At 35.3% G+C, this 21,830-nt stretch overlaps 1 protein-coding gene across 50 annotated transcripts in view; it reads left to right on the forward strand.

The window, feature by feature from the left end:
• Positions 1-21,830, forward strand: part of LOC132127188 (calcium/calmodulin-dependent protein kinase type II subunit beta) — a 63,765-nt gene that overhangs the window by 39,422 nt on the left and 2,513 nt on the right. For 2 of the 50 annotated variants that reach the window (XM_059538902.1, XM_059538901.1), the window contains exons 13-17: positions 858-929; positions 5,638-5,675; positions 12,089-12,157; positions 13,907-13,951; positions 16,269-16,317. In XM_059538902.1, coding sequence (XP_059394885.1) covers positions 858-929; positions 5,638-5,675; positions 12,089-12,157; positions 13,907-13,951; positions 16,269-16,317 — 273 coding nt within the window. Of the gene's footprint in view, positions 1-857; positions 930-5,637; positions 5,676-10,272; positions 10,306-12,088; positions 12,158-13,906; positions 13,952-16,268; positions 16,318-17,766; positions 17,848-18,160; positions 18,281-19,335; positions 19,707-21,830 lie in introns of those variants that run through there. The other 48 variants (XM_059538908.1, XM_059538935.1, XM_059538919.1 and 45 more) reach the window with 45 other exon arrangements.

Here is a 21,830-nt window from a genome sequence, read left to right on the forward strand (position 1 = left end):
GTATAAGTCGCATCAATCCAAAAATGCGTCATGATGAGGAAAAAAACATATGTAAGTCGCACTGGACTATAAGTCACATTTATTTAGAACCAAATACCAAGAGAAAACATTACCGTCTACAGCCACGAGAGGGCACTCTATGCTGCTCAGTGTAGGCTACAGGAGCAGTGAGCAGCATAGAGCGCCCTCTCGCGGCTGGAGACGGTAATGTTTTCTATTGGTTCATTTCTCTCGGTTCATGTCAAATTAATTTTGATAAATAAGTCGCACCTGACTATAAGTCGCAGGACCTGCCAAACTATGAAAAAAAGTGCGACTTATAGTCTGGAAAATACGGTATTCAATCGAGAGCTTGGAAGTAATGTTTAGATACAGTATTTTAAAACATTTCATAATGCTTTTCGAAATTGAATTTTTACCTTTATAAATTATTTTCTTTTTAGCAATTTTTAACTAGCACTTTCTAAAAAGAAAATTCATGATTCAAAAATCCATGTTTCAAGACTGATACCTCAGCAGGATTTGTTATAAAGATCACACAGAATGATATTCAAAGTCACGTAATAAAGTACATAATCAGTACCTGAGATTCTCATTGTAAAAATGCTGTTGTTCCAGCAGCTGGTTAGGACAAAAACTGGTTAAACTCTGATTAACATGGAAATTAGCCTTTTGTTATATTGTGTCTGGTGAGGACACGGTGTGGAACTGGCTTCATAGGCCATAGATGCGTTCAGGACATTTTTGTTTATTATTGTGCACTCTAAACAGTGTTGGTACTGTGCTGGCAAAACCAGCTGAGAACCAGTAGTCTGTGGCACGATGGGAATATGTGTGTGTTTGTGTGTGTCTGGCAGTGGGCAGGCAGACCACGGCACCCGCCACCGTCTCTGCAGCGGCCGGTACCACCGCCGGTCTGGTGGAACAAGGTAGCCCTCATCCCCTTATGTCTCACCCAATCCCCCATCCATCCTCTCTGCTTCATGTACTCCTCCTCATGATTCATATTCAGCATGAAGCTCGGAGCATGACGAGGTTACAGCGGTTTCGTGTTCAGCACTGCAGACGCCGCTGGCTGACTTTGGGAATGGCCGTTACATCTTTTTCTATAGTCCTTCAGTTCTACAGTATCTCTCTTTTCCCTCTTTATCTCTCTCTCTTGCAGTTTTCATAAAGCCCCATTCACACTGACTGTGATATGCATCACCGCACGTCGAGTTGTTCATATTGCCCTGAGTTGTGTAACCAGCCATAGTTTGTTAATATCTGATCATAAATGGACCCGGTTGGTTTTCTTATAGCTTAAAATTTTAATTCTGGAGAAGAAATTGTTGTAATTGCAGCGGTGCATAATGCATTAAATCATAAACAACATTAAGAATTATTAATGCGTGAACCTAGCTGATTTAAAATGCACTGTTTGTGTTAGGTCAGCTGTGCATGGGTTCAATTTCTAAGGAATGCATCATTTAATATAATATGATATACTCTACTATATTTTAAATATTTAAATAAAGGGATTTTATACGTTTATTCAGCTTGATATAAGTGACATTAAATAAATGTATAATGTTGCAAAAGATTTGTTTCAAATAAATGCTATTCTTTTGAACGTTATATTCATCAAAGAATCATGTAAAAAAAAAAAAGATGCATCAATTTCCACTAGAATATAAAGCAGCACAATTGTTTCTAAACAATGATAATGATAAAAATTTTTGTTTATTAAATAATCATTTCCAGAAACACCAGTCTACCCTAGTTGATGACTTAAACAAAGGTCAAAGTTGTTTATGCTTTGTTGCATCGCTAAATTGACAGATTGAAATGAAAATAAATGACTTCATGTCATTTTGTTGCAAATCGCAGTCAGTGTTTTTCTCTCCCCTGCTGGAAAAACCAGGTCATATCAGTTGAAGGCGGTCAAGCTGGGTTTTTTTTTTTTTTAAATTGTGGTTGCTGGTTTGTTCTCTAAATCTTACCTGCTTGACCATAATCGTCAACCAGATCAAAACCAGACCCCTCCATCCATCTAGACCATTGAATGTCATCAAATGTCAAGGTGAGACCAGCATAGTCTCTATATTGATTATCTGCAGAAGGCCTAGTGTTGTATAAGCTGAATTTTCATTGTTTCTGGTCTCACATGCATATGATTAGAAGTGAAAGGAGCATGAAGTCTAGTGTGACTGCAGATTTACAACATCTGACTTTGATTTAAAGTGACCAACCACAGTTCATTTTGTTTTAATGTGATGATTATGTCCAGGTTAATCTAAAATCAATGTATCCTGAATATAAATAGTGCAGCAGGTGGCCAGTCTGATTTAAAGTGCCGATATCAGCAGTTGATTTTAGCTGGATTTTCCATCAGGGTCCCTTTATTCTCTCTCTCTTTCTCCTTCTATCTCTTCTGATTTCTATATTCTCTCATTCTCTCTCCTCTATGTCTCCGCTTGCTCCATCCATCCATTTGTAGTCATTCTTCAGTGTTCTGCCTCTTTCTTCCTCCCTTGGATTTCTTTTATGTGGAAGATCTCTTAATTGTAGGTTTCTCTTGCCTGCCTGCTGATGACTGAACGTTGCACGAGAGCACACGCATGTGTCCTGATGCAGGAGAAGCCTAATATGATCTGATCCGAGTGCATGTGTCTTAAACCTGTGTGTTCAGGAAAGGGGGTTCAATGTCCTTTCAGCACTAAATTCTAGGATTGTTTGCAGTGATCTGGCACTTTGACCCTTGGCTGGTTGCAGAATCCATGCAGCAGGTTTTTTTTTTTTTTGCTTAATGTCTGCGGACTGTTGATTGCCACAGCTTATTTTCTTAGTGAATAATGACAAATCCCTCATCATTTTCTCACTCTGTTGTTCCAAACCTGTATGACTTACTATACTTTTTTTTTAGAACATGGAATATATTTTGAAGAATGTGGGTAACCAAACGGTTTCGTGTCCCATAGACTTCCGTATTATTTTTGTCTGTACAGTTAATGTCAAACTGACTGACAAAATGACTTCCATAGTATTTTTGTCCATACTAGGGAAGTCAACTGATTTTGGGTCCCATTGACTTCCATAGTATTTGTTGTTCATACAATGGAAGAAAAATGGATTTGGCTTCCATTGATTTCCATAGTATTTGTTTGGCCATACTATGGAAGGCAGTGGGACCCAAAATTGTTTCAGGTCTGAAACTAGTTACCACATTCCTCTGAATATTATCTTGTTTTGAATCGAACAGAGAAATGCATACTTAGAACATATTGAAAGATCAAATGCATATTTAGAACAATTTGAGGGTGAGTAAATGATAATATAAATTTTTGGGTGGACTATACATTAAATTTTTTTGCCTTAAAATATATTCCTATAACCTTGTTTTGTTACCATTTTTTTCACACTGAGGGGAACCTGTATTTGTAGTAAAAATCAACCGCATTATTGCAATATAATCCATGGATATGAAATTATAGTCTGCAGTAGTCCTGCAGTAGCGAGACTAGTCTAGGGAGTTTATACTTGTGTGAAATTTGTTTGATAATCATTATAACACAGTTGCACAATTTGAAATTAGTTTGGTTGGATAGCAATGCATCGAACACTTTTTTTTTTTTTTTTGCCCATAATGCACTGCTCGACCATTTTAAAATATTTCCTAACGGTCTGAATATTTGGTTTTGATCTATTTTGTAGAATTTTTTTTCCCCACAGATGCCCGTCTCTACATTTGTTCTCCACGTCTTTGTAGAGTTGTGTGTGTGTGTGTGTGTGTGTGTGTGTGTGTCTCAGGTGTTTTAGATGAATCAGGTTTGTTGTCACCTCTAGGTGTCACTACAAGTGTGTCATGGAGGAAAAGGCTTGAAAATGGCACAAGATAACGATTAGAAAATAAACCAAAGAATGAAACACAAACTTTTTATATGTTAGAAACACACATTTGAACCCCCTGCCCTCTTCCAGATAAACACACTCCAGATGAACCCGTGCTGATCTCTCTCTCTTAATCTATTCTTTCTTAATCTCTCCTTCTCTCCGTTCCTCTCTGCCTCTAACATTTGTGTCAAGGTAAGATTCTCTCTCTTTTTCTGTCTTTCTCAACCCTCCCTCCAAAGAACACCTTCCTCTTATCTGCACGGATTAATAAAGTCAGGGTTCTTTAGCGCCGTAGAAACACTATGAATATTTATTTCTGTGTTGCCATGGCAGTGAAGATTTAACGTTAATATAGGATTTGCCAGCTCCATTTCATTTGATTTCATTTTAGTGATGAAAAGTTGACTTGGACTGTTTTTAATCACTTGGACAAAGTTCAACATTCTCATTTGTGGCAAGAAAATGCAGCATTGTGCAGGTCCTTGCCACCACATGAACAAAATACTTGAGCGTATCATGCTTTAACTGCAGTGTGCGTGAGTCTGTGGGTTTATATAGGTGTCCTTTGGGATAGAAGTGAACTCAATCTGACAAACCTGCCTTTTGGAGGTTATAACAATGATTTATAGATGAAGTGAATAATATTACACTACTGTTTAAAATGTTAGAGGTCAGTTTATTTTTTAATATTACTTTCTTTCTGCAAGGATGCATTAAATTGAGCAAAAGTAGCAGAAAAGATATTTTATCTGATCTTAAGCAGAAAAACAGTATATTAGAATGATTTCTGATGGATCATGTGACACTGAAGACTGGAGTAATGATGCTGAAAATTCAGCTTTGCATTACAGTAATAAATGATATTTTAAAATATTTTAAATTGTAGTATAATTACAAAATTTTAGTGTTTCACTGTATTTTTATCAAATAAATGCAGACTTGGTGAGCAGAAGAGATCTTTCAAAAACATCAAATAAAAACAACCTCTTAGACCCCAAACTTTTGAACGGTAGTGTAAATGTCTTTTTGATTAGTTCTTTCCTCATTTTCCCCAAAAAGGTTTATTGTATGGGCAGAATTAGGGTTAGTTTATTTTAGGGTTTTATTTTAGGGTTTAATTTACTTATACAGTAGGTTTACAATTACAAGAAAAATGTAATCTTTATTTATTTATTTTTTAAGTATACAAACAAAAAAAACATTCTCAATACCTATACATGAATCCCTGTTTCCATATATATTTATTTTATATTTTTACCTTGTTTCAAGCATAAAGCAAAGGTAATTTTGTCTGATTTATGCTTAAAACAAAGAAAAATCCAGTAACTTGACCTCGTTTTATGGATATTTATTAGCCATTAATTTACATGATATAAAACAGAAGTCAATGCTGTATCTTCATTAAGTTGGGTAACCGTGTGTGTGATTGCACCCTTCTGCATGTGCACCAGCGCATCCCGTGCGTGTGCATGGCAATCAGTAACCCCTCACTGCTGGACGGGATGTTTTGGTCAGATTTGGTGATTAATTCTAACAGGTTTGACTGTGGGCCGGACAGTGCATACTCGTGATGCGTGTGTGGACATGCGCTCCACACGTAGTGTGTTAGACGGCTGTAATCCTCTGGATGTGGGAGCGGGAGGGATTTCTCCGGCTGGCTCGGATGGTTATGTTTGGCCGAGCAACATTAGCGCTCCGGTAATGTTGACTGTTGCTCCCATCCCAGTGTGCTGATGTTTGCGCTTTCTCTCTCTCCGTCTACAGCAGCCAAGAGCCTGCTCAACAAGAAGGCCGATGTCAAGGTAAGACCCACTTTCATTTCTTTCTCTTCTTTCCCTTCTTTTTCATACCTTTTTCTCTTTCTATTCACATCCGCCAAGCACAGTTTCCATAGAGGAGGGATTCCTGAAAGTTTCTTGTTTTTAAATCGGTGGAAGTTTTGGCGTCTACTGTGTGTCTGATCTGAAGCAGATCTGTGTGTTTGCGTTTGCAGTGTTTGTCTCTATGTTCTGTTCTTTCTAGCAGTGTGTATGTGCATCTATTCTGCAAGATTATATTCTCCTGTAACTAATCTGGACAATGACCTGGTGGTGAATGGTATAGTAATTTTATTTCATAATATGATTAATATTATTTTGCTCACAGTGTATATCACAATATAGAGATTTTCCCCCAGAAGTTAATCCAAAAATGTTATGTTTTACATAACTACATACTAATACCTATTTTTGGATTAAATAAAATAAAATGGTTTTCAAGTAATCTAGTTCTAATTCTAAAACTAATTCTAGTTTCAAGTAGTTTAGTTTTTGTGGCGCTCAAAGGATGGAAAGAAAAAAAAAGATTATGAATCAAGTTAAAGTAGTAAAACATAAATATTATTGGATGAAAATAACCTTTATAGGAACAGCAGTGACTATTTGTGATGTTGCAACCAGTGTTATTTTATTTTTTATCATTGTATTATTATTTTATAGTGTTTATTTTTATTTATTTTTTTTATTCAGAATTTTTGTAATTTAGTGTTTTTTGTTCTTATTTGTTTTTATAATATTTATATTTAGCTTCTTTAGTTTTTAGAAATTTTAGTACTTTAAATGAAACTTATTTTATCTCAATTGCTGAAGCAATTAAAATGTTCATTTAATTGTTTTTATTTATTTGTTTAATTTAAACGTATATTAGTTAATTGCTAAGGCAAAATTTAAATTTTTATTTACTTTATTATTTACTTTATTATTATTATTATTATTATTTCAGGTTTGGTAAAAATTTTTTATTTATTTTTTTAATCCCACACACACCTTTTTTTCTAGCTTTTCATCTCACATTTATATTCTATTTCAGTTAACAGAAATTATTTTTATTTTAGTAAAATCTCAGAAATATTTTAATACTTTTAACTTAAACTAAGTTAATTGTAATTTTAATGGGTTGCCAAGGCAATGTTTAAAGTTTTGATTTGTTATTATTATTTTTATTATTAAATCTTCCATTTCCTCTTATTTAAGATAGTTGGCAATGCATTTCTTTTTTTTTTCTTTTTTCAAATGTCTCATCTTATATTTACATTTTATTCTTGCTTTATTTCAATTATTTTTAATAATTCTAGTTAACAACAACAACTCCGGTTGCAACCTTAAACAACCTACACTTACACATAACAGAATGTTTTTAATTACACCACTGCCCAGCCCTAGTATAAGCTTGTGCACTCAACCTTAATCTTACTTAGTAGTTTACCCATAGTGCTTCGGTCTTTGTTAGACTTGCCCAAATCACCATTAGTTCTATTCAGAGCATTCTGGCGTTCGGTTCTGCCCGCCGTGCGTCACGCGGTATCAGGTGAATGTGCACAGATGTTGACCTCCGACCCGTAATGATATGGAGCTATTATTATGACAAAATGATTTGAATTTTGTAAATTTGAATTATTTGCAAGCGTAATCTAACAAAATTACATTTTAGTTGGTAGTTTAAATAGTTCTGAATTGTATTTTTTTAAACGAATATTGGACATTTTGAAATTTAACAAACTGAAATGTTTTTAAGGCTGAATTTTATAGACATGTATTTTCAAACAGCTAGTTTTTTTGTTCTGAATTCTTATACTGCAAATATTCATTAAAAAAAAATTCAGATTCAAGTTTTCAAGATGAAGAAATTTGAGCTTTGTTAAATTTCAAATGTTCAATATTCGTTTAAAAAAATCAAATTCAGAACTATTTAAACTACCACCTAAAATTCAATTTTGTTAGATTACAATTGCAAATAATTCAAATTTACACAATTCAAATTCAAATCATTTTGTCATAATAATAGCTCCATATAATGAGATGTTAGAGAGAGTGCACTTGCAGGTTCATTTGTTCTGATAACATATAATCCTCTCAGACAGAGTAAAAAGGTCGGCTTTCACCTCTATTGCACCGCAGAATTAGAAATGAAACTGTGACTGCTCTCTATTAGGGATTGGATGTGGAGTCTAATCTAGAGAATAATCCTCTCCACACCGAGCATTAATCATACATTATGTAATCTTTTAGCGTGCAAGATTTTATGAGGTCGGCGCTAAAAAGCACTCCAAGGAAAATCCTGCAGCTCGGTCCCATGCTGATGCCGCATTTCTGTAACATTTAGTCCTGAATAAAGGAGGATGTTTGAGCTGAACCTCAAAGATGACGCTTTAAATTTGTACAGTTAGTTCAGTTAAACTAAAGCTCCACAGCCTCCTCAGATTTCTCTTTCTTTTTCTAGCTGTCAGTTATTATTTTTAGGTGCACTGTCCCTTTAAATTGGTTTTACTCAACTACAATAACCCTGGTAAAAACTGTAATATTGTGTAATATTTTTACAATTTAAAATATCTCTTTTCTTTTTAACTATATTTTTAAATGTAATTTATACCTGTGATTATTACTTCAGTCTATAATGACACACTATTCTGTCTGATTTGCTTATTATCAATGTGGAAAATGTTTTTTTGTAGAATTTTTTTTTTCAAGGATTATTTTATGAATAAAAAGTTCAATAGAACAGCATATATTTGATATATAAAAAAAACGTTTGTAATTTTCTCACTTTTGTAATGTAATCACTTTTGATCATTTACTTTTGGCATGTGAGCTAAGTAGAAGTACCGTATTTTTCGGACTATAAGTCGCACCTGAGTATAAGTCGCATCAGTCCAAAAATACGGCATGATGAGGAAAAAAAACGTATATAAGTCGCACTGGACTATAAGTCGCATTTATTTAGAACCAAAAACCAAGAGAAAACATTACCGTCTCCAGCCTCGAGAGGGCGCTCTATGCTGCTCAGTGTAGACTACAGGAGCAATGAGCAGCATAGAGCGCCCTCTCGAGGCTGGAGACGGTAATGTTTTCTCTTGGTTCATGTCTCTTAGTTCATTTCTCTTGGTTCATGTCAAATTAATTTTGATAAGTCGCACCTGACTATAAGTCGCAGGACCAGCCAAACTATGAAAAAAGTGCGACTTATAGTCCAGAAAATACGGTATGTATATCTTGGTGACCCCAAACTTTTGAACAGTAGTGTAGTAGCAAATATGCATTGATTTTGTATGTTGATTTTCTCTCAGTATCTGACTGCGGTTGCCTCATCGTCAGCTGAGTTCACTTCTTGTTAGGTGTCGAGTGGATCTCCTCCACTAGTTAACTTTAAACTGCACCTTTGGCAGGAACCATTCATTTTGTCTATTGCTCTCATTATCTGCTTGGGCAGGTGCGATCTTTCATCGGCCCTGTGATCATCACTTTCCATCTCTCGCCGCCAATCATTCCATGATTCCTCCTCCCACACCACGCCTCGCCCCGCTCCGGATCCACTACATCATCCCGATCCAGAGTGAGGGAATGTAGCTCTCACTCCAGGAATAGCTGGCAGTTTGAACCCCGGGAGCCGGGAGACAGAAATAGACACTTCCACTGCACCTCACTCATTGCTTAGCAACTGGCTTGCCACACTCATCCATCCTGACATTTCCCTCCATTTCTGCGCTCTCGGTTTTTCAGTTTTTTGCGAAGAAGAGCATCACGGCTGGAGGAACTGTTAGAAGTGCGGGTTTTAGTTTTTACATACACAAACACAATCTCAGACTGAAAGAAACTACAGATGAATGAGGAGACAGGAAGTAGAATCAGAATGTCAGGAAGAGGAGTTTACTGAAATGTAATTTAATTAAATGAGTCTGTCATTCACTTTCAGTTGTTCATTCTTTCTATCATTCTGTATATCTCATTCTGTCTTTCTCTTCTATCATTCTATCACTTTTATTAATCAGTTGTTCTCCCTATTATGTTCTCACATTCTGTCTTTATATCATTCTCTTCTATCTATCTATCTATCTATCTATCTATCTATCTATCTATCTATCAGTGTCTTATTATTCTGTCTTTTTATCCTTCTTTCTATCATTCTGTCATTCTGCAATTCTGTCATTATCATTCTGATCTATCTATCGATCTAAACTTGATTAGACAATAGACAAAACCTTAAGTGTTTTTCTTCCTCTGAAAATAATTTCCTAACTGTAGAGATACAGGAACAGTCCTGTCAACACCTGCAGTGACTCAATCCCATCAGCAGCTCTGTGTGTGTGTGCACACGTGTGTGTGTGTGTGTGTGTGTGTGTGTTCACAATGATGTATTAAGATCTCTAAGAAGAGAAGGACTGTTCTGTACTTTAGAGCACATCAGAACTCTTTTATCCACCAGACACACACTTTCTTGCCAAAAACCCACACGCGCACCTTCTTTCAACCTTCCTGCCTCTCATACGTCTGTCCGATTCTGTGTGATTAATGTTCATCACAGCCTTCATCATAACATGTATTTAACTCTCTCATTCCATCCCTCCATCACCCCTGTTCCACCCAGAAACGGAAATCCAGCTCCACCGTTCAGTACATGGTGAGAATGATATTTAATCCTAATCTCTTTATCCCTCCGTCCCTTTCTCTTCTCACTCTTGTTCATCCATTCATTCATTTGCTCATCCTGTTGGGCTTTTATGTCATTTAATGCAGAATGTGGAATTAATCTACTCTTCCTCTGTAATGATCTGTATTGATTCTTCTCTTGCTCAAATGTCAAGCGGTTGATTTAAAGGGTCAGGTGGCTTTAAATGAGTCCTCAGATGCAGCTGAGGGTCAGAGAGGTTTTGGGTTGACGTTATTGTAGGGTTGTATAGCGAGTCCGTGTTGACCGTCGATGTGACTGTGACAGAATGTCTTGTGTGTTTGGCTTTTTGTTGTTGCTTTCCTGCATCTGTCTCTGTTTGCTGTTGTCTCTGATTGTACATCCTGTGGATCCGTAAGGAATCTCCTCTAGTTCTGCTTTCCTACTGCGACTTTCTCTAAGAAAACAATGGACCAAGCACAGGTCTTCTGAAATATTTGCTTAATTCTGTTTCCTTTTTTTTAATTATTATTATTATTCCTTTCATTCAGCCTGCTGGGGGAAACAAAGCATAGCATCTTAAGCTGGAAAAGCAATTGTTTTGCTGATCTTGGGTGAATTACTAGCTTTAACCAGCTTTATCAACACAACCTACCAAGTCAACTTTATACTAACCATCTGGACCAGCAAATGACCAGCCTGGACCACAAAAAAACCATGTTTAGCTGGCTTTTCCAGCAGTGCTATGTTATACATTAATATTAATTCTAAAAATGTTACATGTTAAAAGAGCGAATCTAAGAAAATGTGTAAAGAACTTGCCCAGGCCACATTTCATGTCAAAATGTAAACAAAAAAATAATATAAATTGTTACATTGTTTAAAGAAATGAAGACATTTTTAGAACTATCAAGATATTATTGCATTGTAAAAAAAACAAAAACAAAAACATCATAATTATGCCCATTTTCCCAACATTATTTTTCAGTTATGTTAATGCAAAAAAAAAGTATTTAAACACCTTGGTAATTAATATTTTTTTTCTTTACAGAATACATATAATTTGTACATATAATTGTTTAATGAGAATCTAATGATAATCCCTATTTGAAAAAAAATTTTTTTTATTAAATATTATAAATATTTCCATCAATCTGTTGGTCTAACTTTCCATATATTTGTTCTATCTATTTGTTGTTCCATTATTGAAATGATTAATTAATGAATCAGTTATTTAACAATCTTATTAAATATAAAAAAAAAATATATTTTTAACTATTGTTTCATATATCTGTTGGTCTATCGTTCTATCTTTTGTTTTATCTGTTGTACAATGAATAATTAATTAATGAGTTACTTAATAATATTACTTATTACATTAATAAATAATTTAAAAACAATAAAATATTAAAACTGAAAACATCCAGCTTCATAAAATAATCAGAAATATTGGGGCATATGTGCTAAATTGTCATATAGTAATGGACAAAAAAGCAAATAATTGGAACGATCCCACAAAAAATCTCGTTTTTTTTTTTTATTCTGTGGTGAAATGTGACATTGACATGGAAATGTACTTCAGAGGTTCAGGAGATTCATGCAAATGTATTTGAACAAATGAATCTCCAAGACCATCAGCCTATTGTGTTCACTTGTGTTTTTAAGCCAGTGTGGAGCTCAGACATAAAACACAATCCTCACATTATCACCCTGCTCTCTCTCTCTGTCATTTCTCTCTCTTCTCGCCCTGAAACACCCAATGACACCCTTTAACACTGTTTTGTGTTCTGCACAGCCACAGTCAAACAGTGCCAAAAACAGCATAGTCACCAGTCCCAAAGGAAACGTCCCTTCTCCTGCTCTGGTATTTACCTTCTTGTTCTCTCTCATCTCACTCCTCTTCTCGTCCGACTCGTCTGTCGCTTTGGCCTTCTTCTCCTGTCTCACACATGTCTGTCTGTGTCAGCGTCTGGCGCGTCTCAGGCCACCTGTCGTAGACGCTGTGTGCCTGTCAGAGACTTCAATACAAGCGCATCGAAACAATGTTAATGTTATGATCGATGAGTAATCCAGATTTGGAGAATTCGGATGCTTTGAGCATCAGTTAGTTTCATGTGTGTGTGCATGAACGTTGTGTTTTTCATTGTTTGGATCAATGGAAAAACAACCAGACTAAGATGTTGGCTTTTTGTGTTTCAGTTATTTTTGACTCTCATTATGACCGTTATAATGTTTCATTAAATATGTGTTTGTGTATACGTCTTTGTGCATTTTTGCTTATTTTTATATAACCTTAATGCTGTAAAGTCTGATGTATTGACATTTAGTTACAATAAGTACAATACCATCAAATAAAATATATCTGATTATATTTATTTTTTATTCAGAGCCTCACAATTGTATAGTTTTTTTTTTGACAGATACAGTGACCCAAAAAGCATTTGGCAACTCAAGTCACATTTAAAAATGTCTGCAAAATATTAAAAGATCTGAAAACACAAGTTCAAACGTAACAGGTGTTTTATTTTTTATTTTTATTTTTGTAAAACATTTGCTTAAAGTGTGTTTGTGCTGTATTTAATTTAATTTAATTTAATTTAATTTTAATTTTAATTTTAATTTTAATTTTAATTTAATTTAATTTAATTTAATTTAATTTAATTTAATTTAATTTAATTTAATTTAATTTAATTTAATTTAATTTAATTTAATTTAATTTAATTTAATTTAATTTAATTTAGGGATTCCCAAGCTATTTGCCAGCTGATCTAAAATATTTACTTTATCTACCCTTAGATTTAAAGTTAATACTTCAATAGCTTAAAAAAATAGTTAATTAATAGTCACATAAAATGCAGGTAAACAGATTATATTATATAATAAATCATTATATTTTTTTAGCATTCAATTTATTTTGATTGTTTTTATTTTTTAGAATTGTTTTAATAGTACATTTTTATTTAATTAATTAGCTTTTTTTTTTTTTATCAACTTACAATGTTCCCTCAATCCAGGAGCCCTGCTCTAATGCAGTGATATTCAGGCATATTTTTAAGTGTGTCTTTAGTGTCCAGTTAAATTTTTGGACAATTACAGATGCTTTGGCCGCAGGTTTTCAACATCTTATATTGATTAATGAGCAAAACGTCTCTTGAAAAGCTTAAAAAGCATCATTGTTGTGTTAACACCTCATTAGTAAGAACTATTTTGATATTCTAATAGAGATAATCTCATTTAGTTAAGCACATTTCACAGTCCTTTCGAGCTTATTTGACCTTGAAACAATATCTTTGTGATTTCCATGCATTTCATTTTAAATGAAATCACGTAGTATACAAAAGTTCTTAAGTTGTACATTTGTGGTGTGACTCGATGTGTTCACATCTATGGACTGGCTTCAGATATTGGGCTTTGACCTTCGGCTGTCCTCTGCCTTTAACCAGAGCGACTAATAACCTCCATCCTTTTCCTCTCTCGTTCTAACTGAGCCTGTTCTCTCTCTCCATCTCTCTCTTTTTTTGCTAACACTTGTTTTATTCTTGCCATCTCTCACCTCCATCTCATTTTGCTGCTCTCCTTCTCGCCGTCTCCTCTTCTCTCTCTTTCTCTTCAGGAGCCTCAGACCACTGTTATCCATAACCCAGTGGATGGGATCAAGGTACATCTTCCGCACGTCCTTCCCCATCCTCTTCTCTTTCATCCTCCACCTTCCTCTCCTCCTCTCTCTGCTTCTGTCGTCTGTTGCCAGTCTCTTGATTCTGTGGTGCGAGCGAGGGTGTAGTTTTGGGTTTATGAGTGAGCTTGCAGTCGCATTAGGATGGGAAAGTGTTCGGGTAAGACTGTGGTGTTTAATACACGGTGTTCAGTGTTAATTGTTTCAGGTAAAACAATAAAACTGAATTTTCCTTTGACTCTTGTTAGTCAATACATACATGGTTTTAAGCAGAAATTAGTTGAACTTCAACATGAGAAAATTATTTCAGTAATATGACTGTATATTTTCAAATTAAACAGTTTAGACAACAATAAATAAAATAAAAGAATCACATTATTTTCCAAAGGTTTGGGGTTGGTAAGTTTTTTTTTTTTTTTTTTTTTTTTTTGTTTAAGTGTAATTTAATTGTTCCAAAAAGGCACGATAAAAAGAGCAAAATTGTGAAATGTTATTGCAATTTCTAATTGAATATATTGCAATTTATTTTTTGTGATCCAAAGCTGAATTTTTTAGCAGCATTACTTTAGTCTCCAGTGTCACATGATCCTTCAGAAATTATTCTAATATTCTGATTTGCTTAATATTATCAATGTTGAAAACAGTTTTTGTGCAGAATGTTTTTTCTTTGATTAACAGAAAGCATTTACTTGAAATATTTTGTGACATTATAATACTGTCACTTTTGATCATTTAATGCATCCTTGTTGAATAAAAGTATCTATTTCTTTAAAAAATAAAATAAGTGTTCCTGACCCCAAACATTTGAACAGTAATATGAACTGGTGCATTGTTAAATGCTAATATAGGTTAAATGCTAAGGTGGTTTGGAATGACCTTTGACATTTTTTTTAAAGAAATTGTTGAATTATGCCATAACATGATCAAAAAATACCATATTTTTGGATCATTTTCATTCAGTTGTGTTTGAAACTGAGAAAAATAAAATGGTAAGAAAATGTACCCTAAAATAAATGCAATGTAAGTTGCAATGGATAAAAGCATCAGCCAAATACATGGATGTAAATGCATAAAATGGCAATTGATTGGATCATGAAGTCTTCCAAAAAGGAAAGTTGTTTTAATATTTGTATTATTATTATTATTATTATTATTACATTTTGACTTCAAGGGTGAGATTAAGAATCATTAATTTAAAAATATTATTTTGCTATTGTCATTGCTAAATAAAATTATTCTATTTTTAACTACGGGTTATTATAGTTAACTAAAACTAAAAATGAAACAAAAAAAAACAAAACAAAAAAACATTTTTGGTTACTTAAACATTACATCAAATATACTGAACAAAATTATAAACGCAACACTTTTGCTTTTGCCCCCATTTTTCATGAGCTGAACTCAAAGATCTAAGACTTTTTCTATGTACACAAAAGGCCTACAAAAATGACGAAACAACAAGCAACAAAAATTACAAAAATGTAACTGAATTTAAAATAAAAACTGGGAATAAAAAAATAGAAGCTACTTCAAAATATTAAGAAAAACTTTAATTGTACCAAACGATAATTAAATAACATGGCTGTTAACCCGTAACCCAGACTCATCCAATCAGACTTAAAAAAAAAAAAAAAAAAAAAAAAAAAAAAGTTTCCTATCCTCTCTCCATAAAGCTGCTGTCCCATATGCATGGCCACAGCTGGCTGAAGACTGACAGTACGTTTGCCTGCGGATCAGACCCTCAAGGTGCCTGCGGTGGGTCGATAACTCGCCCATGGGAAGCCGTCGAGAGAAATACGAGCAGACGGGGCTAAATCATTTGCATTTGTAATACATCAGAAGCTAAATGCGAGCTATTAAATGCATTTGTGTGTGTGGGTGGGTGGGTGGTTGGCTACATGCATATGCAGAGGGGAGGGTGCAGACGGCTGCAGCTGCGTTCTCAGTGCTGCCATCTGGGAAAGAGAAGTGGAGATGCACAACAGAGGAGCTGGCTTTCATTGAATGGCTGTGTTACAGCCTCATCAGGCGGCTGAGCCTGAGATTAAACCTTCTCGACTGTCTACACACTACAAGTGTAATATGTATGACTGCATTTGTGGTGATGATTATTCCATTCCTCTCAGTGGTAGTGCTGGTTGTGCTTTATTGGAGTTAGTTGATGTTTGTTTGGTTGTAAATGTTTTGGTGTGTGTGTGTGTGTGTGTGTGTGTGTGTGTGTGTGTGTGTGTGTGTGTGTGTGTGTGTGTGTGTGAGAGAGAGAAGGTGTGGGGTACACTGACTGCTTTTGTCTGTCCTGCAGGAATCTTCAGACAGCAGCAACACCACCATTGAGGATGAAGACGTCAAAGGTGAGCAGCATCTGTTTGTTTTTTTGTTTTTGTTTTTTTTACGGAGAACTTTGTATTTCTGAAAACATCACCAAGCTCTATAAAGACACTTTTCACAATCCAGTCAGCTCCTGATGGATACAATAAAGTCATATACATTTTTTCTTCTTCAACCTCCTGTTTCACTCAGAAATAAGTAAGTAAACTTTATTTATATAGCACCTATCACAGATAAAATCACAAAGTGCTTTACATATAGCAAATTAACACACGCAGAGACAGTGGCAGGGCATTCCACAGATTGGGAGCAACTGCTTGAAAGGAGCGGTCTCCCCGAGTTATAAGGCGGGTTTTAGGGACAATTAGGAGATTTTGACCTGAGGAACGAAGAGTACGGAAACCGATGTATCAATTGTGTATGGTCCAATGTATCAAATGCAGACGATAAGTCAAGTAAAATCAATACAGTGTACTGTTCAGAGTCAGCAGCCAGCAAATACAGTATCGTTCAAGTGTTTGAGGTCTTCCACAAAATTATTAAGCTTTCAAAAATACTGTTTTCAGCATCGATAATAATAAGTAACGTTTTGAGCAGCAAATCAGCATACTAGAATGATTTCTGAAGGATCATGTGACACTGAAGACTGAAGTAATGATGCTGAAAATTCAGCTTTGATCACTGGAATATATTACATTTGGAAATATATTCAAGTGGAAAACTGCTATTTTAAATCAGAATAATACTTCAAAATATAAGAGCAAAAGAGACTTCTTAAAAAACATTACAAATCTTACCAACACCAAACTTTTGAAAACTAATGTGTCACAAAATAAAAATAGTAGCAATATAAAAAAAAAATCATTAATTTAAACATTTTATTATACATTTTTTGTAAATAAATAGTTGTATTATTTTCAGTTGTTATCTATTTATATAATTAAAATTAAATGTGTTTTTACATGTAACTTTAAAGTGCGCTATTTGCTGCAGCCACAGGTTTGCACACATTGACACTTCGTTCAATGATCAATACGTTTTTGAACTATCCATATATGGAAAATCTGATGCTTTTAATTGTACCAAAATGTAATTTGCGTCTGCTATTGTTGTGACCTTTTGACTTCCTCTGAGTTTGTAAGTTTCGTAAGTAGTGTTGGCTCAGTTCTGCTCGCTGCCATCCTGCTCTCCTGAGACATGCATTTCAGGACACCTTCGGTGTATTTTTATCCGTAGGAACACTGAAAATGTGAGAGATGTGGGCTAAGGATTTGCGTATGTGTGTTTTATTCACACGGGTAAATGTAGGTTTGTTGTGTGGAAATGTCATGTTCAAAAGTGGGCGGGACGATTTGTAAATGGCTCAGCCTCAATTGTAGGTTAAATGGTGTGCCCTGTTCCATCTTTGCACGTTCTCCTTTCTCAGTCTCATCTTTCCAATCTCTTCCCACCTTTTCCTTCCCGCTCAATAGGGAAAAGTCTAGATAGCGGTTCAGTAAAAGCCCTCTCTGAAGTCAGCCAATCATCTCCGGGTTCTGCCCCCGCTATCTTCTGTAAGTCTGGTCTGCACTTGTTTGGTTTGTCCTGGATGGATTGCATGGCATCTAACTTCAGCAAATCCCTGAAAAATAACCAGCTTCTTATGAGTTTTGCTGTTCTTGAGGTGAATTATATAAAAAGAGCTAAAAAAGCTAACAAGCTTATCTAAAAACAACCCACTTTCTCTTGCTGATCAAATCCCTGCTGTTGTTGTGTGCACTGCCCCCCTGAGACAGCAAGTGGAAGGGCATGCACATGAGTTTGGATGAGTCTCTGTCATCTTGTTCGCACCTTCCATCGGTCATCATTACCCTCGTGTGTAAACAGCCACCAAGCTGACCGACATCCTGGGCTGTGCCCGTAGGGGCTCGGGACCCTCGGCCGTGCCTAATAGTGAAGCAGCTGCCCACTCCACACAATCCCCTCCACAGACCCCCATCATGCAGAGTGAGTATAGCGCCCCCTGTAGACCTAAGCACAGACGCTCATGCACAGGGTCCACGGATGTTTTTGGCTAGCGTATTGTCGTTTCATTGTTTTTGACATTCAATTAATTCCTTTTTTAATAATGAATTAATAAGTATTAGTTGACTTAAATAGTAATTGAATAATAATGGTAATAATAGTTACCCATTTCAATTGATAAGATTATAATTATTACTAATCTTCATAATTCAGTTAAGTATTTAACAATTTAAAAATTTGTTTGTAATTGTTCATTTTAATTTTAATTAAATATATATTTTCAGAACCATTTTTTATACTTCAAAGTATTAATGTAACTTAATAATAGTAAATTAGTAATATATTTTAATCAACTTCATGATCAAAATATGGTTTGTTATTAAGGTGATCACTTTGTAATCATTAGTTATTCATATACATTATTTAATTAATCTAGTATTTAAATTTATTAGCTTGTTAAATATTTTAGCTTGATGATAAATATTCTAATTATTAATTTAATTAGTATAAAATGCTAAATATAATAATATATAATAAATAATATAAAAATAATATTCAATTGGTACTAAATAAAATAATTGATTTAATAGTCATTTTTAAGCTGTCAGTTTCCAGGAACATGGTTATTAAGTTAGTTTTTAAGATAAAGTGAATTATTAAGATTTATTAAGATAAAGTGAATAGTATTCAGGTAGTCATACTGTATGATATTAATATGTCAGGCCCCATGAGTCGACCCCCTCCATGTCTGTTAAAATGTTTTCTAGGCCACGGTTAAAATTATAGTGTGACTTCACATGGTGTACAGTATTACTCATTTCCTTAGGTGTTTAACAGGGAGAACATGCACTTTTAATGCTGGACCCTGTTCTGTTGACCCTTGTTATTGATGCATATCCTGTTCAGTCAGAAACCACTGCCCCATGCATCTTGTTACTGTTGTCTGATGTTACTGCGTTTTCATCTTTTCACATGTTGTCCATCTCTCTGTCTCTCATGGTGTGTTAATGCATTCCTCCCTTTCCCAACCTGCTCAGCCCGGTTCACAGATCTGGTGAGCTGTGTGGGCCGTGCACCTGTCCCGCAACCTCAGACGGAGTCGCCTTCCTCTCGAACCTCAGGCCCCCCTCCCCAAACCTCCTCCCCCCCGCCCCCCTCTGTGTCTGCACAGAGTGAGTATATAGTGTGTGCTTATAGCATAAGGTCAAATCCACGGTGCACATTAAAGGCCCTGATCATTTCAAACAAAGTTTGTATAGAGTTCAAAACATCTTGCTCTGGCTGGTTAACATTTTCCAGCTACCACTGGTCCATGGCTGTTATGTAATATGTTAGTGTGGCTTTGAGGCTCCGCCTTCTTTGACGTGGAAGTCTTCTCTGGTCCATTACTTTTGTTCAGTCCATTGAGGTCATATGCAAATAAAAACTTTTGAGCTGATTTATAGAAGAAATTGTAATTCTGCAATGCTAATCTAAAGTGACACTGTTTTTTCATGTTTAATATTGTAAAGTTGCTTGCTTCATACAACAGTATTTTACATTATTTGGAACGCTGACATTCTTAGTGCTGTCAAAATAAAAGTCCTATGAACTGTAAAAATTACATTTAAATATAGTAAAAGCACAAGCATAATATTTAATTAATAAATAATTTGAAAATGATTAAAAAAGAAAACTGAAAAAAAAATACATTTGTAAAATAAACTATTTAGATGACTATCAGTACTAACAATAGAAAAAGAAATGCTACAGTTCTTTGGTATAAATTTACTTTCTTTGTTGAACAGTTCTTCTGTCTAACAATTCATTAATAAAACCGTTAAATAGAGACAGTATATTAAAGATGGAGAAAAAACAAGATGTGTCACTCATGTAGTTTTAAATGGGGAAAATTGCAACACTCAATATGGTCGCTCTATCGAACGAAGCCCCGTCGAACGAAGCCCCATCTTTACGTCTTTTCTAATAAGACAACGGTCTAATAAGATTTCAGATTTCATTGGTGATTTCAAATATGAAATTTAATCGTAAGCTTGACGAGCAGTTTTGGAGAATTTGATGTTTCCCCATTCAAAGAGATAGGAGCTGCACTTGTATACCTGGGAGGCGTTTTAAAGATGGCCACCGAGTGACATGAACTTGCCTTAAATTGACTTTTTGCTCTGTTGCTGACCTTCTCAGTGCTGTCAAAATAAAGGTCCTGTGCGCTGTTAAAATAAAAGTCCGCTTTGGACATGCCTCAAAACAGAAAAACTTTTTGGCCCTTGCCGGTAATTAAAAATTCCAAATATTACCTCGTATAAATATACTAGTATAAAGGGCTATATAAATAAACGTGATGTGACTAGACGGACGAATTGCAGATCTGGTACAAACATATCCACATCGCTATGATCAAATGCTGTTTTCCTCCACTGTTATTTTTGTTGATTATTTTGTTATTGAGAGGAGAGTGCGCAGCATATTCATATTCATCTAAACACCATTCCCAGCCGTGTGTGTGGTGTCGGACAGTATACCACTGCTCGTTACATCAAACATCTTTTTACCGCTAAGTGAGGAATGAAAAAGAACTACTTCTTGAGTATATCAGGCCTTTAACAGTTTGCAGCTGAACTCCCATCAACCCTGTAACCAACATATGACATTCAGATGTAGCAGCAGGCAGTTTTCCCTGATAAAACACAGCATCTAAGCATCTGAAGTGACATTTACGAAGGCAGAAATGTGATGCACTTCCATACATATCCGCTTGAAGGAAGTGGGGCATTTATCAAAGCTGAAGCCACAGTCAGAGACTTTAGCTCAGGCCTGTGGTGTCAGATTGACAAGGAGAAGCTGAAGGACGTGTCGGAGCCACTAAGCTCATCTAAAGTGGAGCAGGAAACCATGAAGGGAGGGAGTGAGTGAGGGTGAGGAAACGAGAAGTAAGCCGTATCTAAGGATCCAGGAATAGCTCAACTAACCCCATGTGGTTAACAAGGAAGAGACAGAAGCTGAGGAGGAGGAGGAAACTGGTGGAGATGTTGATTAGATGAAGACGGGTTGTCTTCAGGAGAGAGAGTTTAGTCAGAGCATTGAAGAGGAATGGATGAAGGTCTAGACTAAAGATCATGACTGAGAAACTAGGTAAGTCCACAGCAGATCTGGTGTGTGTTAAACCTCAGCCTCTCAGGTCTGGAGTCAGGAGGATGTGACCTTTCTGACCTCTGCCTGTGTTTCAGAGCGTTAACTCTTGGTGAAGGTTGACATCTGTCTGTTCATGTCCTGTACCAGTGGCAGACTGGGACAGTAAATCAGGCCGGGAATTTGACTCCACCCCAGGCCACCTCTGTTGCTGCACATGAATTGACTGCTCTGACTCAAAACCTGAACTGTCTTTTTAAATAAAAAATTTTTTTTTTAATAAATTTAAATAAATGTATGTATTTAGCAGTCGCTTTTATCCAAAACGACTTACAGTGCATTCAGGCTATCAATTTTTACCTATCAAATAAATGCAACATAAAATATTTATAAAAAAAAATACACC

The sequence above is a fragment of the Carassius carassius genome, chromosome 45 (assembly GCF_963082965.1).
Source record: "Carassius carassius chromosome 45, fCarCar2.1, whole genome shotgun sequence".
In the NCBI taxonomy this organism is placed as follows: Eukaryota; Metazoa; Chordata; class Actinopteri; order Cypriniformes; family Cyprinidae; genus Carassius; species Carassius carassius.